At 44.0% G+C, this 18,041-nt stretch overlaps 1 protein-coding gene across 1 annotated transcript in view; it reads left to right on the forward strand.

The window, feature by feature from the left end:
* The window catches only part of SORL1 (sortilin related receptor 1), a 168,034-nt gene that overhangs the window by 125,907 nt on the left and 24,086 nt on the right, over positions 1-18,041 (forward strand). Inside the window, exons 32-37 of the mRNA XM_007450615.1 lie at positions 1,726-1,875; positions 6,031-6,162; positions 7,527-7,653; positions 7,812-7,981; positions 17,066-17,178; positions 17,419-17,523. Coding sequence (XP_007450677.1) covers positions 1,726-1,875; positions 6,031-6,162; positions 7,527-7,653; positions 7,812-7,981; positions 17,066-17,178; positions 17,419-17,523 — 797 coding nt within the window. The remainder of the gene's footprint in view (positions 1-1,725; positions 1,876-6,030; positions 6,163-7,526; positions 7,654-7,811; positions 7,982-17,065; positions 17,179-17,418; positions 17,524-18,041) is intronic.

The raw sequence follows: 18,041 nt of genomic DNA on the forward strand, positions 1-18,041 counted from the left end.
CCCCCCCACCTCCTCCATGTACTTTGTTTTAGCAGAGTGCTTCTGGGGGTTGGAGAGGCCCTTTGAAAATCCAGTTATCCAACTATGGACTACAAACAGTGTCCCAAAGCTAATCATTGCTTTCTGTTGTTGTTTGTTGGCTCAGGTTATTTTGTATCTTTTGCTGGCACCTCCTCCCTTTCAGCAGCCTCTTGGTGTAACTTTCCACAAGGTCACCGTAGCAGGTGATTTCTCAGCTCCATTGTTTCCCTTGGAGATATCCCTTCTAAGAGGAGCTTGGCTTCTCCTATCTCTGCTGACTGTTCTCCCAGCCTGCTGCCTGTCCTTACCCTGGGGCTTCACTGCCCTCCCTGGAATTCTCTTTGCCTTTCTCCTCATTTAGATTCCCCATTTTCCTGGACCTTGTGTCTTGCTTTTTCTTGGTTTACTCCCTTGTTTTGGTGGAGCACACCCTCTGGTAGCTTTGTCAGGTGAACATGATGATATGGTGCCCGAGGACACAGTGATGATGGCCTTCATTCAAGGTGTTTATCTCTTGAGTTTCTCTGGTTTGTGCGGGTTGTCTGGGGCACAGGTATCTTCTGGGAGGTTGCTTCTCCATCCTGAGGACTCGCTTTACTTCTCTCACGTTGCAGCTCCTTTTTGCTATATCCCAGGTCTTTCCTCTTGGTTTTTAGTTTAATCCCACATTTTGGTAAAGCACATTTTCCAGAAATTTCCTGAGAAAGAGTACATGGGAGGTGTATTTGAGACCTTGCTTGTCTGAAAGTGGTTTTCTTCCGTGTTCAGACCTGATTGGATATTGGGCTGGGTTTTGAATTCTAGGCTGTAAAAAAAAAAAAAAAATATATATATATATATATATATATATATCCTTCAGAAATTCGAAGACATTCGAATTTCTGTCTTAGGAAAGCAGCTCTTGGAAAATCCAAAGCCATTTTGATATGAATCTTTTATATGTAATCTGTTTTTACTGTCTGGAAGCTTGTAGAATCTTCCTTTTGGTACCAGTGTTGAAATTTCACAGTGATGTACTTTGCTGTGGGTCTCTTTCTATCTAATGTGGTGGATGGCACTGATGTCCTCTTTTTTTTTTTTTTTTTTTGTTTTTTGCGGTACACGGGCCTCTCACTATTGTGGCCTCTCCCGTTGCGGAGCACAGGCTCAGCGGCCATGGCTCACGGGCCCAGCCGCTCCGCGGCATGTGGGATCTTCCCGGACCGGGGCACGAACCCGTGTCCCCTGCATCTGCAGGCGGACTCTCAACCACTGTGACACCAGGGAAGCCCTGATGTCCTCTTTTATTCTGGAAATTTATGTATTTTAGTTTTGGAAAATTTTCTTGAAATATCCCTTAGTATTTTCTTCTCTCTTTTCTTTTTCTTCCTGGAACTCTCGTCAGTAATATGTTGAATCTCCTGATCTAGTCTGCTTACTTTTTTAAAATTTAAAAAAATTTTTCTGTAATCTTTTCTTTTTCTACTTACTGCAAGATTTACTGACCTCTGTCTTCAAAGTCTTCAACTAAGTTTGGGCCTGAGAGAGAGAAGGATGAGATCCCTGTGTCTCATCAACCTGCCGTCTTTCACCAGAGCTCACATTTCTGTTCAGGTCCCCGTCGTAATTCCTAAAGCACCGAGATCTCCAGCACACCCAATAGGTCGCTATTGCTGGCCAGCCCCTCAGTGCTAAAAAGTGAATTTTAAAAATCTTTTCTTCTAGCAAATGTCACTGCTGCCTCCACTCCCACCCAGCTCGGGCGATGTGACCGATTTGAGTTCGAGTGCCGGCAACCAAAAAAGTGTATCCCCAGCTGGAGGCGCTGTGATGGCCTTCAGGATTGCCAGGACGGCCAGGACGAGGCCAACTGCCGTGAGTCATCAGCGGGGCCGTATCCCCCAGGGAAGACTTCTAGAGGCAGGATGTCTTGTGCTTCTGCTTTGTTTCTCATAATAATAATTCTGGTATTATCTCCGTTTTAGAGAAAGGAAAGTTAAGCTTCAAAGAGGGTCACCTCGTCAGTAACAGACTGGGGCATTTATTCAGTATATTTCTGTACAAAATTGTGATCTTTTCATCAAACCATGTTGAAAGTTCTTGTAGGGAGGAATACTCCAAAATAACACAGAGAAATTAAATGGGGATTAGTGTAAAATCCTGCACTTATATTAAAAGAGTGAACAAAGTGGGCCTTTGGGACATTAAAATAACAGGGCAGATTGATCCAACACTTACCATAATAATAGTAGGAACATCTGAGCCAGATAAGTATAGTAAGAAGAACATTAAACATAATTAACAAAGAAGAAATGAAATAGGACCTTCCTCCTGGGTGGGATTACTTCATTAATGGGTTTTCTTTAAATAAGTTTCTTTAGCCTGTTTCAAATCTGCCTTATACATAAGGATGTTGTTTGGTTAAGGTCTTAAAATCAAGGTGTACTCTATCTACAATTTTCCTCAGTCCATTAATCGGATAACCCTATCAGCAAAGGAAATGGGATTAGTGTGACATGCCTCTTCTTAGAGAAGCTGGCCCCTGAAGGCCACTACATTCTGTTCTAAGTGCCCATTAGTCATTTGTTTAATAATCAGTTTAAGAATTTTTGGAGATTAATAACAGCCTTATTCCCAGTTTCTAAAAACTATGTTCTCCCTTTTAAAATATTGAGACATGTTTCATAAAGAAACCTCGAACATCCTCCAGCTTTACTGTTCAGCTGTTCTTTGATTATATTTTACCACATTCTTACCAAGTGGTGTAATTCTGTGATGGGGATCTTGGTATTTTCCAAAACAATCCCCTTCTGAGCATGGAGTCCTTCCCTGACTTTCCTGTATAAAGTCCCCATCACTCTCTTACTGTTACTGTCTTTATGTTTCTTTGTGGTTCTTATCACTATCTAAAGTAGCATATTGGTTTGTTTACTCATTTGCTGTTTCTCTCAATAGAAGGTAAACTCTACGAGGGTAGGTCCTTTGTCTGTTTGACACATCACCATATCCTTAACATCTTGAATAGCAGCTGATTCATGGTAGGACCTCCATAAATGTTCACTGGCTGGATGGATGGATGAATTCCATCTTGGGCTTCTGAGACTGTTCACTAGTGGTTCTCAAACCTTTTCTAGGTGTTCTAATGCAGTTTTATATGTAGCCAAGCCCCGCATCCAAGCTCCCCCAGGCCAACCAATTTTTGCTCAGCAAATGACAGAACTGTATGATACAAGGATTCTCTTAAAAAACTGAATTCTGTACCTCCATCCTAGAGACATTCAGTGAAGTCTTAATCCTTCTTTCACGAGGAAACTCATCAGTTGAGGACAGCCGTTATAGTATTCTGCCCCCACCTCCCACTTCCAAACCCTGTATCTTTTCATCTCCAGTAAAAGCTCCCAGGATCCTTTACCTGTTCCTCTTGACCATCCTGGTTGCTCTTGTGAGAACATTATCCAGTTTCTCTACCTACATCTCAAAGTGTGGTTTTCAGAAGTGGATGCAGTGCTTCAGATAGAAAACAGGATCACCTTGTTCTAGAACAGAAGTCCTCAGTGCTGGCCAATTCTGATGAATCACTGTGGAGCTTGTAAATACGACATACGCCCAGTGTCGTGCTTCTGCCTCAGTAGCTTTGGGGCAGGTCCTAGGAATCTGTATGTTTTAGACATTCCCCAGAAGACTATTAGGAACCACTGTTGTAGATTCTCTACTGTCGGATAATCACCATGGTTTAGTGGTCTGTTTGGATTTCTGCTAGTATGGATAGAGCCATTGTATGGAACGTTGTGTGTATATTTCCATGGGGTGGGGGGCACAAGCTAGGAGGAGTCCGATTCTGAGTCCCAGTGGAGAAATTACAGTTTGAACTCAGGAAACCGAGGTAGAATCCCAATGTAAGATCTGGGCAAATTACAATGTTTCAAGTGTGTATTAGTCTCCTGTGGCCACTGTAATAAATTAGCACAGACCTAATGCCCTAAAATAACACACATTTATTATCTTACAGTTCTGTAGGTCAAAAATCTGATAGACGTCTCATTGGCTGAAACCAAGATGAAGGCATGGCTGAGTCCTCTGAAGGCTCCAGGGCAGAATCCGTTTCCTTGCTTTTCTCAGCGTCTAGAGGCCTCCTTCCTCCATTTTCAAACCCAGCAACATTCCATTTCTCTGATCCTTCTTTGGTCTTCGCATCTTCCTCTTTGACCACAGCTGGGAAAGGGTCTCTGCTTTTTTTTTTAATTAATTAATTTATTTTTGGCTGTGTTGGGTCTTCGTTTCTGTGCGAGGGCTTTCTCTAGTTGCGGCGAGCGGGGGCCGCTCTTCATCGCGGTGCTTGGGCCTCTCACTATCGCGGCGGCCTCTCTTGTTGCGGGGCGCAGGCTCAGTAGTTGCGGCTCACGGGCCCAGTTGCTACGTGGCACGTGGGATCCTCCCAGACCAGGGCTCGAACCCGTGTCCCCTGCATTGGCAGGCAGATTCTCAATCACTGCGCCACCAGGGAAGCCCCAGGGTCTCTGCTTTTAAGGGCCTGTGTGATTGGATGGACCTGCCCGGGTAACCCAGGCTTAAGTCCTATGTCAAGGTCTTTAGCTCAATCACATCTGCAGAGTCCCTTTTGCCTTATAAGGTGACTTTAACATGTTCCAGGGATTTGAACGTGGACATCTTTGATGTGGAGGAACAAGAATAACTTCAGAACCTCTTTACTGGTGGGGTCGGGTTCTGATATAACTCTCCCTGTCCAGGGCTGAGCAGGCAGGTGTGAGTCTCTATAATGAAGGCCCAAGGTACCTGAACCAGGACCCGGTGCAGACCTACCTGGGGTGGCAGATGCGGTTTCTGTAGCCATTCTCATCTTTCTTCTTTTTAGGATCATTTGCAGTTACATTGTCATCGCTTCCTTTTTAGAGCCTCTCATGCAGTTTAAATCTACTTTCCAAACTGGAGAGAACATCGGATTATGGTTTCTAGCCAACGAGTTGCGTAACTCTTAACTCATCAGTGCTCTTTACTTGCGTTATTTCATTGTCTGCGGAAATACTTTGAAAAGCTAAACAATTAAAAAGACTGCGTACAATAGACATGCCTCTTACTATTGTGATTCATCTCATTATTATTAGTCTCACTCAAACCAGAAATCAGAGGGTCATTCTGGACTGCAGACAACAGGAGCAGATGATTAGGAATAAGTACTGCAGAGGAAGAGCTGCACCTTGTGGATGCCTGCTCTCAGGCGTATTCCAGGTGCTTGATCTCACTGGGTCCTTGTAGACACAATAGGGATGGAGTTGTCACCCCAGTTTTATACCGGGGAACTGAACTTGGGCACTACAGGCAGACCTCGGAGGTTTTGCGGGTTCCATTGCAGACCACTGCAATAAAGCGAGTCACATGAATTTTTTGGTTTCCTGGTGCGTATGAAAGTTATGTTTACACTATATTGTAGTCTGTTAAGCGTGCAATAGCATATGTTTATAAAATAACGTACATGCCTTAATTTTAAAATAGTTTATTGCTAAAAAATGCTAACCGTCACCTGCGCCTTCAGTGAGTTGTAATCTTTTTGCGACACTTTTGTAACATCAAAGATCAACATAATAAATACAATAATAATGGAAGAGTTTGGAATAGTGTGAGAATTACCAGAATGTGACACAGAGACATGAAGTGAGCAAATGCAGTTAGAAAAATGGCACTGGCTCTGCCACAAACCCTCAATGTGTTAAAAAACGCAGTTATCTGCAAACTATGATAAAGCTGAGCACAATAAAACGAGGTGCGCCTGAATTAAACAGTTAGCTCAGGCTCATACAGAGCAGGATGTAAACCCTGATTTGTTTGACGCCAAAGCTCTGGCCCTTCCTGAAGGCACATTCCCCTGGTCAGTGTCAAATGAAGCGGGATTAGCAAGCCAGCGTGAGGTCCCCGCCACCCCCATCCCGAGGGTCTTTTGAAGCAGAAGCTGATGAGTTCCCTTTTCCCGAACACGAGAAACCTTTGGTGACCGTTGCCCCTCGTGTGTTGCAGCCACGCGCAGCACCCTGACCTGCACAGGTCAGGAGTTCCGGTGCGAGGACGGCGAGGCTTGCATCGTGCTCTCCGAGCGCTGCGACGGCTTCCTGGACTGCTCGGACGAGAGTGACGAGCACGCCTGCAGCGGTGAGTGTGGCCCCCCAGGACCCTGGGCTCACCCTCGGCCCTGCTGGGTAGGCCCTGAGGTTGAACCCTCTTGAGCTCTTCCTCATTCTGAAAATGCAAAGGTCCTTGCTCACTGTTGGAGCTGCAGGTGAGGCGAGGCCCAGTCCCGCCTCTGATGCAGCCTCCAGCTCACCTCGCCCCTCTCAGGGAAATGTTGGTCTTAGATTGGGTGTTTTGGGGTTTTTTTGTTTTTTTGTTCTGTTTTCTTTTGCTTTAGTCCTTGTATTGGTACTTGGATCCTTTTATTTATTTATTTTTTAAATATTCTTTTCTATTATGCTTTATCACAAGATATTGAATATAGTTTCCTGTGCTATACAGTAGGACCTTGTTGTTTATTCATCCTCTATATAATAGTTACATCTTAGAATGGGTTTTCTTTGAGTTTAAATAATGATAATTTTAATCAAAAGATACTACTTATGAAAAATTAGGTAGTGTCTTAGAGTTATGATTTGCTTAATTACAGTAGTACATTCTATTATGCAAATAAAACAATTTAACTTGATCTTTCATGGGAGTTTTTTTAATTTTTATTTTATATTGGAGTATATTAGATTGGCTTTGGAAGGACATCCCTCGTGTTGAGGCATCGTTGCTCCCACAGAGCGTCAGGCTTTGTGGTGGGGTGGACTCCATCCTTCTGTCTGGAATGCATTTAGCAACCATTTGGGGGCTGCTATAACAGTACCACAGACTGAGTGGCTTAGAAGCAACAGAAACTCATTTCTCACAGTTCTGGAGGCTAGAAAATCCGAGACTGAAGCACCAGCAGATTCGGTGGTCTGGTGAGGGCCCACTTCCTGGTCCACAGACAGCCTGTCTTTTCTGTGTCCTCCCACGGTGGAAGGTGTGAGGGAGCTCTCTCGGGCCTCTTTTACAAGGACACTAATCTCATTTTCAAGGATCCATCCTTATGACCTAATCATCTCCCAAGGGCCACACCCCCTAATACCATCACATGGGGGATGAGGTTTCAGCATATGGATTTTGGGGGACACAAACATTTCAGTCTGTAGCAGTAATGGATCCTGCCATGACATCGTCTTTGGATTTGTTGCATTCTCTGTTGAGAATCAGGCTTAAATCAGTGCAGACAAGGAGGTGAAATGCAAGGAGAAATGCCACGCTTGGAAATTTAGGAGACCTTGGGAAAGGTTATATAGGAAGGTCTGAACTCTTTTTTTTCTGGGGTGTCTTAAGATAATGGTGGTGGCCTGACCACATCACAGTAGGTCTGCCTGAAACCAAGGAACCTCTTGGGTCCTTTGAAATCCAAGATTTATAAGATACCAATTTCTCTTTTTTCCCCTTGCTCTCTCTAGAGGAATTAAATGTATACAAAATACAGAATCTTCAGTGGACAGCTGACTTCTCTGGGGATGTAACTTTGACCTGGATGCGGCCCAAGAAAATGCCCTCTGCTTCTTGTGTGTATAACGTCTACTACAGGTGGGTCCCATCTTGGCCGTGGGAGAAAATGATGTTTCTCTTGCCACTGGATGTCCCATAAACTGTGTGCGCACAGAGCAGCTCTTTTTTGAGGTATTCAGACATCTCAGCCACCCCATGCGGCTTTGATGTGATGCTATCTTTGTCCTCTTGGCCAGGGTGGTTGGAGAGAGCATATGGAAGACTCTGGAAACCCACAGCAATAAAACGAACACAATATTGAAAGTCTTGAAGCCAGACACCACGTATCAGGTCAAAGTCCAGGTCCAGTGTCTGAGCAAGTTGCACAGCACCAATGACTTCGTGACCCTGAGGACTCCAGAAGGATGTAAGTGCTACAGCTTATTTTTATGGCAGGGACAGGACCTTATGTGGGATTTTCAGAGAGTTTCCCAGGATGCTCAGCAGCGTGGAAATAAAAGTACCTGTGCTTCCTATGTGGCTAAGTTTTATGGTCCTGGCTGAGTTGTTCTTATTATGTCACTTTTTTTTTTTTTTCAATACAGTTCTTTTTGTTGAAGTATAGTTGATTTACATTGTTTTAGGTGCACAGCAGAGTGATTCAGTTATTCACATATATATGTATTCTTTTTCAGACTCTTTTCCATTATAGGTTATTACAAGATATTGAATATAGTTCCCTGTGCTGTGCAGTAGGTCCTTGTTGTTTATTTATTTTATATATTGTAGTGTGTATCTGTTCATCCCAAACTCCTGATTCATCCCTTTCCCCCCTCCTCTTTGGTAATCATACATTTGTTTTCAATGTCTTAAAACGATTTTTTTAAATTGAAGGATAATTGACCTACAACAAACACCGTGTTAGTTGCAGGTGTATGACATAGTGATTTGATATTTCTATAATTACAAAATGATCACCACATGTAATGTTTTTCTGCCCACCATTGCCCTCTTTCTACCTCCACCTTCCGTCTCTAGGTATTTCCCAGTATTTGGTACTTAGGAGATCATCATTGTTAACGTATGAGACTCGTCAGAAGTGTTGTGGGTTCATTTTAAGGAAATTTACCAAAACCCTTGGGTCATAGAGAGTTCCCCAGTTCTTCCCTCTTCACAGTAGTTGACATGGGTGACTGTGCTTATTCCCGTGATCTTTGCTTCCCAGGTTTTGTGAACTTTTCATTTGCAGTTGCCATCAGAACCATGTTTACATTTGGAGATGTTAATACGAACTCATGTTTATCTTAATGTGCGTGTAGATGGTTACACGTAAAATATTTATAGATATGTGTATGTGCGCAGGTTAGTACGCACGCATATTTTTCTGCTTTGTCAACTGAGAAGGCCCAGAAAAACTTTAACAGCCTTGAGCATACCTATCATTCAGACTTAGGTTTCTAATGCCTTCTTCAATAAAAGGACACAGGGCTCTTTGAAGAAATGGCCAAATCCAGGCCTGGGGCAGGAGATCTATAAGATAAGCCTGGAGCATCTGGTAGTGTCAGAGTGTAAGGAAGTGCTTACTAAGTGAAGTCAGAGAGAGAAAGACAAATATCATATGATATCACTTATATATGGAATCTAGAAAAGTGATACAAACAAACTTATTTACAAAACAGAAATAGACTCACAGACATAGAAAACAAACATATAGTTACCAAAGGGAAATTGGGGGGAGGGATAAATTAGGAGGTTGGGATTAACAGATACACACTACTAGATATAAAATAGATAAACAACAAGGACCTACTGTATGGCACGGGGAACTATGCTCAATATACAGTGGAAAAGAATCTGAAAAAGAATACACACACACACACACACACACACACACACACACACACACATATAAACTGATCAGAAACCGAGGTAGAATCCCAATGTAAGATCTGGGCAAATTACAATGTTTCAAGTGTGTATTAGTCTCCTGTGGCCACTGTAATAAATTAGCACAGACCTAATGCCCTAAAATAACACACATTTATTATCTTACAGTTCTGTAGGTCAAAAATCTGATAGACGTCTCATTGGCTGAAACCAAGATGAAGGCATGGCTGAGTCCTCTGAAGGCTCCAGGGCAGAATCCGTTTCCTTGCTTTTCTCAGCGTCTAGAGGCCTCCTTCCTCCATTTTCAAACCCAGCAACATTCCATTTCTCTGATCCTTCTTTGGTCTTCGCATCTTCCTCTTTGACCACAGCTGGGAAAGGGTCTCTGCTTTTTTTTTTAATTAATTAATTTATTTTTGGCTGTGTTGGGTCTTCGTTTCTGTGCGAGGGCTTTCTCTAGTTGCGGCGAGCGGGGGCCGCTCTTCATCGCGGTGCTTGGGCCTCTCACTATCGCGGCGGCCTCTCTTGTTGCGGGGCGCAGGCTCAGTAGTTGCGGCTCACGGGCCCAGTTGCTACGTGGCACGTGGGATCCTCCCAGACCAGGGCTCGAACCCGTGTCCCCTGCATTGGCAGGCAGATTCTCAATCACTGCGCCACCAGGGAAGCCCCAGGGTCTCTGCTTTTAAGGGCCTGTGTGATTGGATGGACCTGCCCGGGTAACCCAGGCTTAAGTCCTATGTCAAGGTCTTTAGCTCAATCACATCTGCAGAGTCCCTTTTGCCTTATAAGGTGACTTTAACATGTTCCAGGGATTTGAACGTGGACATCTTTGATGTGGAGGAACAAGAATAACTTCAGAACCTCTTTACTGGTGGGGTCGGGTTCTGATATAACTCTCCCTGTCCAGGGCTGAGCAGGCAGGTGTGAGTCTCTATAATGAAGGCCCAAGGTACCTGAACCAGGACCCGGTGCAGACCTACCTGGGGTGGCAGATGCGGTTTCTGTAGCCATTCTCATCTTTCTTCTTTTTAGGATCATTTGCAGTTACATTGTCATCGCTTCCTTTTTAGAGCCTCTCATGCAGTTTAAATCTACTTTCCAAACTGGAGAGAACATCGGATTATGGTTTCTAGCCAACGAGTTGCGTAACTCTTAACTCATCAGTGCTCTTTACTTGCGTTATTTCATTGTCTGCGGAAATACTTTGAAAAGCTAAACAATTAAAAAGACTGCGTACAATAGACATGCCTCTTACTATTGTGATTCATCTCATTATTATTAGTCTCACTCAAACCAGAAATCAGAGGGTCATTCTGGACTGCAGACAACAGGAGCAGATGATTAGGAATAAGTACTGCAGAGGAAGAGCTGCACCTTGTGGATGCCTGCTCTCAGGCGTATTCCAGGTGCTTGATCTCACTGGGTCCTTGTAGACACAATAGGGATGGAGTTGTCACCCCAGTTTTATACCGGGGAACTGAACTTGGGCACTACAGGCAGACCTCGGAGGTTTTGCGGGTTCCATTGCAGACCACTGCAATAAAGCGAGTCACATGAATTTTTTGGTTTCCTGGTGCGTATGAAAGTTATGTTTACACTATATTGTAGTCTGTTAAGCGTGCAATAGCATATGTTTATAAAATAACGTACATGCCTTAATTTTAAAATAGTTTATTGCTAAAAAATGCTAACCGTCACCTGCGCCTTCAGTGAGTTGTAATCTTTTTGCGACACTTTTGTAACATCAAAGATCAACATAATAAATACAATAATAATGGAAGAGTTTGGAATAGTGTGAGAATTACCAGAATGTGACACAGAGACATGAAGTGAGCAAATGCAGTTAGAAAAATGGCACTGGCTCTGCCACAAACCCTCAATGTGTTAAAAAACGCAGTTATCTGCAAACTATGATAAAGCTGAGCACAATAAAACGAGGTGCGCCTGAATTAAACAGTTAGCTCAGGCTCATACAGAGCAGGATGTAAACCCTGATTTGTTTGACGCCAAAGCTCTGGCCCTTCCTGAAGGCACATTCCCCTGGTCAGTGTCAAATGAAGCGGGATTAGCAAGCCAGCGTGAGGTCCCCGCCACCCCCATCCCGAGGGTCTTTTGAAGCAGAAGCTGATGAGTTCCCTTTTCCCGAACACGAGAAACCTTTGGTGACCGTTGCCCCTCGTGTGTTGCAGCCACGCGCAGCACCCTGACCTGCACAGGTCAGGAGTTCCGGTGCGAGGACGGCGAGGCTTGCATCGTGCTCTCCGAGCGCTGCGACGGCTTCCTGGACTGCTCGGACGAGAGTGACGAGCACGCCTGCAGCGGTGAGTGTGGCCCCCCAGGACCCTGGGCTCACCCTCGGCCCTGCTGGGTAGGCCCTGAGGTTGAACCCTCTTGAGCTCTTCCTCATTCTGAAAATGCAAAGGTCCTTGCTCACTGTTGGAGCTGCAGGTGAGGCGAGGCCCAGTCCCGCCTCTGATGCAGCCTCCAGCTCACCTCGCCCCTCTCAGGGAAATGTTGGTCTTAGATTGGGTGTTTTGGGGTTTTTTTGTTTTTTTGTTCTGTTTTCTTTTGCTTTAGTCCTTGTATTGGTACTTGGATCCTTTTATTTATTTATTTTTTAAATATTCTTTTCTATTATGCTTTATCACAAGATATTGAATATAGTTTCCTGTGCTATACAGTAGGACCTTGTTGTTTATTCATCCTCTATATAATAGTTACATCTTAGAATGGGTTTTCTTTGAGTTTAAATAATGATAATTTTAATCAAAAGATACTACTTATGAAAAATTAGGTAGTGTCTTAGAGTTATGATTTGCTTAATTACAGTAGTACATTCTATTATGCAAATAAAACAATTTAACTTGATCTTTCATGGGAGTTTTTTTAATTTTTATTTTATATTGGAGTATATTAGATTGGCTTTGGAAGGACATCCCTCGTGTTGAGGCATCGTTGCTCCCACAGAGCGTCAGGCTTTGTGGTGGGGTGGACTCCATCCTTCTGTCTGGAATGCATTTAGCAACCATTTGGGGGCTGCTATAACAGTACCACAGACTGAGTGGCTTAGAAGCAACAGAAACTCATTTCTCACAGTTCTGGAGGCTAGAAAATCCGAGACTGAAGCACCAGCAGATTCGGTGGTCTGGTGAGGGCCCACTTCCTGGTCCACAGACAGCCTGTCTTTTCTGTGTCCTCCCACGGTGGAAGGTGTGAGGGAGCTCTCTCGGGCCTCTTTTACAAGGACACTAATCTCATTTTCAAGGATCCATCCTTATGACCTAATCATCTCCCAAGGGCCACACCCCCTAATACCATCACATGGGGGATGAGGTTTCAGCATATGGATTTTGGGGGACACAAACATTTCAGTCTGTAGCAGTAATGGATCCTGCCATGACATCGTCTTTGGATTTGTTGCATTCTCTGTTGAGAATCAGGCTTAAATCAGTGCAGACAAGGAGGTGAAATGCAAGGAGAAATGCCACGCTTGGAAATTTAGGAGACCTTGGGAAAGGTTATATAGGAAGGTCTGAACTCTTTTTTTTCTGGGGTGTCTTAAGATAATGGTGGTGGCCTGACCACATCACAGTAGGTCTGCCTGAAACCAAGGAACCTCTTGGGTCCTTTGAAATCCAAGATTTATAAGATACCAATTTCTCTTTTTTCCCCTTGCTCTCTCTAGAGGAATTAAATGTATACAAAATACAGAATCTTCAGTGGACAGCTGACTTCTCTGGGGATGTAACTTTGACCTGGATGCGGCCCAAGAAAATGCCCTCTGCTTCTTGTGTGTATAACGTCTACTACAGGTGGGTCCCATCTTGGCCGTGGGAGAAAATGATGTTTCTCTTGCCACTGGATGTCCCATAAACTGTGTGCGCACAGAGCAGCTCTTTTTTGAGGTATTCAGACATCTCAGCCACCCCATGCGGCTTTGATGTGATGCTATCTTTGTCCTCTTGGCCAGGGTGGTTGGAGAGAGCATATGGAAGACTCTGGAAACCCACAGCAATAAAACGAACACAATATTGAAAGTCTTGAAGCCAGACACCACGTATCAGGTCAAAGTCCAGGTCCAGTGTCTGAGCAAGTTGCACAGCACCAATGACTTCGTGACCCTGAGGACTCCAGAAGGATGTAAGTGCTACAGCTTATTTTTATGGCAGGGACAGGACCTTATGTGGGATTTTCAGAGAGTTTCCCAGGATGCTCAGCAGCGTGGAAATAAAAGTACCTGTGCTTCCTATGTGGCTAAGTTTTATGGTCCTGGCTGAGTTGTTCTTATTATGTCACTTTTTTTTTTTTTTCAATACAGTTCTTTTTGTTGAAGTATAGTTGATTTACATTGTTTTAGGTGCACAGCAGAGTGATTCAGTTATTCACATATATATGTATTCTTTTTCAGACTCTTTTCCATTATAGGTTATTACAAGATATTGAATATAGTTCCCTGTGCTGTGCAGTAGGTCCTTGTTGTTTATTTATTTTATATATTGTAGTGTGTATCTGTTCATCCCAAACTCCTGATTCATCCCTTTCCCCCCTCCTCTTTGGTAATCATACATTTGTTTTCAATGTCTTAAAACGATTTTTTTAAATTGAAGGATAATTGACCTACAACAAACACCGTGTTAGTTGCAGGTGTATGACATAGTGATTTGATATTTCTATAATTACAAAATGATCACCACATGTAATGTTTTTCTGCCCACCATTGCCCTCTTTCTACCTCCACCTTCCGTCTCTAGGTATTTCCCAGTATTTGGTACTTAGGAGATCATCATTGTTAACGTATGAGACTCGTCAGAAGTGTTGTGGGTTCATTTTAAGGAAATTTACCAAAACCCTTGGGTCATAGAGAGTTCCCCAGTTCTTCCCTCTTCACAGTAGTTGACATGGGTGACTGTGCTTATTCCCGTGATCTTTGCTTCCCAGGTTTTGTGAACTTTTCATTTGCAGTTGCCATCAGAACCATGTTTACATTTGGAGATGTTAATACGAACTCATGTTTATCTTAATGTGCGTGTAGATGGTTACACGTAAAATATTTATAGATATGTGTATGTGCGCAGGTTAGTACGCACGCATATTTTTCTGCTTTGTCAACTGAGAAGGCCCAGAAAAACTTTAACAGCCTTGAGCATACCTATCATTCAGACTTAGGTTTCTAATGCCTTCTTCAATAAAAGGACACAGGGCTCTTTGAAGAAATGGCCAAATCCAGGCCTGGGGCAGGAGATCTATAAGATAAGCCTGGAGCATCTGGTAGTGTCAGAGTGTAAGGAAGTGCTTACTAAGTGAAGTCAGAGAGAGAAAGACAAATATCATATGATATCACTTATATATGGAATCTAGAAAAGTGATACAAACAAACTTATTTACAAAACAGAAATAGACTCACAGACATAGAAAACAAACATATAGTTACCAAAGGGAAATTGGGGGGAGGGATAAATTAGGAGGTTGGGATTAACAGATACACACTACTAGATATAAAATAGATAAACAACAAGGACCTACTGTATGGCACGGGGAACTATGCTCAATATACAGTGGAAAAGAATCTGAAAAAGAATACACACACACACACACACACACACACACACACACACACACACACACACACACACACACACACACACACACACACACACACACACACACACACACACACACACACACACACACATATAAACTGATCACTTTGCGGTGCATCTGAAACTAAAACAACATTGTAAATTATACTTCAAAAAAAGAAAAAAGAAATTAAGGAAGTGCTAAACAAAACACACAAAAAAGAATCTATGAGTTATGACTTTGTTAGAATAACATTTGTTCAGTAGAGCAGAGAGAGTGCCAGAGAGTCAGCAGAAGCCCACCAGGGAAAGTGAAATAGAGAAGTTTATTACTCCCAGGTTCTGAAGGTGGTATACGCGTACCTCAAGGGGCCACGCAGGAGGTCAAGGCAGGGTGCAGGCAGAGAGCAGCGGGACCTGGGGCACACGCCTTTTATAGGATTTGTGGGTGGAGTGCTATGGAGTTCCTGGGCTAGGGCTGGTTTGGCCAATTCACACCAAAAAGGGGGCGTTTTGGTAAACTTCTTGGGAGTCTTACCTAAGGAGCACGAGGGAGAAGGCCCTGGGAGGTGGGGAGAGTTTATCACGAGGGCCCTTGGGGAAGTCATATTAGGGATTTGCATTTGCTTGTGACTCTTTGGGCTGTGATCCAGGGCTTGCTTGGGGGCTAATGTCAATTTAAGGCCCCCTTAGCCTATTTGTCTAAATAAAATGGATGCTGAGGCAGCAATACCGTGGGCTAGCTTAGCTAAACTCTAAGTGGAAGCATTTTTGAAATATCCCATTCGTTGATCTTCTTTCCACAGGTGGTAGCTGAGTCCCTACTACTGCTCAGGAATTAGGTTAGACACTGGAGAATCAGATGAATAAGACACAGTTCCTGCCCTCCAAGGGCTTGCAGGCCATGGCTTGTTGATGAACATTCACTGTATTCACTTGCTGAGGCTGCCATAACAAAGTACCCCAGATTGGGTGGCTTAAACCACAGGCATTTATTTTCTTCCAGTTCTGGAGGCTGGGAGTCCAAGGTCAAGGGTTGGTTTCATTCTGAGGCCTCCTTGGCTTGCAGACAGCCGTCTTCACGTGGTTTACCCTCTGTGTGTGTCTGTGTCCTAATTTCCTCTTCTTATAGGGACACTAGTCATATTGGGTAAGGGGCAATGACCTCATTTTAACTTAATGACTTTTTTTAAGACCTTATTTCCAAATACACATTCTGCGGTACTGGGGGTTAAGACTTCAACACCTGAATTTGGGGTTGGAGGTGATACAGTTCAACCCTTAATATTCATCTTCAGCAGATTATCAACATGAATAACTACTGTGCAGTCAAAATCAAGTTTGACTGGAAAGCACTGTAACTGGTTTCTGTGTGGTTTCTAATTGGGCTGTGAAGGCAGTCACAAAAGGGGAGATCCCGAAAGGTCTTAGAAATGCCAGCACTGAAGTTATTAAGGAACCTACTTTGAAGGGGGTCCCTTCATTTGAATCTAGAAGTTCTGTGCTATTAGAAAGTAAGTCTTGGGACTTCCCTGGCGGTCCAGTGGTTAAGACCCCGGGCTGCCACGGCAGGGATCATGGGTTTGCTCCCAGAACTAAGATCCTGCACGCTGCACGGCGTGGCCAAAAAAAAAAGAAAGTAAGTTTTATTTCTTTGTAGCCACACCAGTGGTTCTCTGGTTGTATGAGAGTTCAAGACAGCAGACGCCATCCTTGACAATTAAGATCTCAGCATCAAAGCCCAGGGCCAGTGGTGACTTAGCCCGCCCAAGTGATTTTATCCTGCAGCCCTTGTGAGCCCCCAGCCTGCGTCAGACTCGCTGAGCCGTGGTCTGATACGTTCAGTCATTAGATGTGTGATGAATGCAAGCAGGCCTTGCATTCCGGAAGAGAGGAAAGGTGTTCTGTCAGCTAACAGCGCTTTCTAGGGGATAGGTCCCACTGCCAGCTCTGGATTCTTTCTCGTCCGAGTTTTAAGCTCATGGAAATTCCTCCAGTTGATGAGTATGCAGATGGATTTTAACCCTGAGTTGCCTCTTTTCCAGTGCCAGACGCCCCTCAGAACCTCCAGCTGTCGCTCCACAGGGAAGTGGAAGGAGTGATCGTGGGCCACTGGGCCCCTCCCGCCCACAGCCACGGCCTCATTCGGGAGTACATCGTAAGTCCCTCTGGCAGCGGGCTGTGCGCGGGCAAGTGCAGGAGGTTGCCAGGGCTGGTAGAGCAGAAGCATGTTCTGTGTGACAAGGATGCGGTTTGCTGTCGCCTTGTAAATAATCATCCATCCTCTGGAACGTTTTGCATCTCACCTTCCCCTCTCTCCGCCTGCCTCCTTGCAGGATGTCGGGATGCCCAGACCTTTGGTTACCTGTCCCTAGTATTTTTTTTCTCCTCACTTCAGGTAGAGTACAGCAGGAGTGGTTCCAAGATGTGGGCCTCCCAGAGAGCTCCTAGCAACTTGACAGAAATAAGGAACCTACTGGTCAACGCTCAGTACACTGTCAGAGTGAGTGTTCACATGCGTTTTAGCCGTCCAGGTGGTCTCGGGACATGGGGAGATGGTTGGCCTTTCATGAGAACTCCGTGCCTACCTTTGTGAGATGCTTACTCGTGGTGTGCTCAATACCCAACCTGTTGCTCTGGAAGCTTGTCATTTCTTTGAGTCTCGTAAACCAAGGCCACAGAGAACTTGAAATCAGACTTTGCTCAGATAACCAACAACTGATGGTAATGCAGCTTTACCTACTTTTAACCCAGATATTTTGCTAGTGCTTTAGCTCCAATTACTTTTGCACCCACCTTTTTTCTGCTTATTTTTAGCTGCAGGGAGATGCAGAGCTATGATAAGTAGCATTTATAAAGTGATATTGTGGGGTTCTTATGAAATATATTATCAACATCTTCAGTAGAAAAGAGATTTTGTGCAAAACATGTTTTGAGACCATTAAGTGTATACACAGACTCCCTCATAATTTCAGTGCTATCACAATTCCCTTTACCCAGGTTCCCTCCCGTTGTCTCTTT

The sequence above is a fragment of the Lipotes vexillifer genome, unplaced genomic scaffold (assembly GCF_000442215.2).
Source record: "Lipotes vexillifer unplaced genomic scaffold, Lipotes_vexillifer_v1.1 scaffold352, whole genome shotgun sequence".
NCBI lineage: Eukaryota > Metazoa > Chordata > Mammalia > Artiodactyla > Lipotidae > Lipotes > Lipotes vexillifer.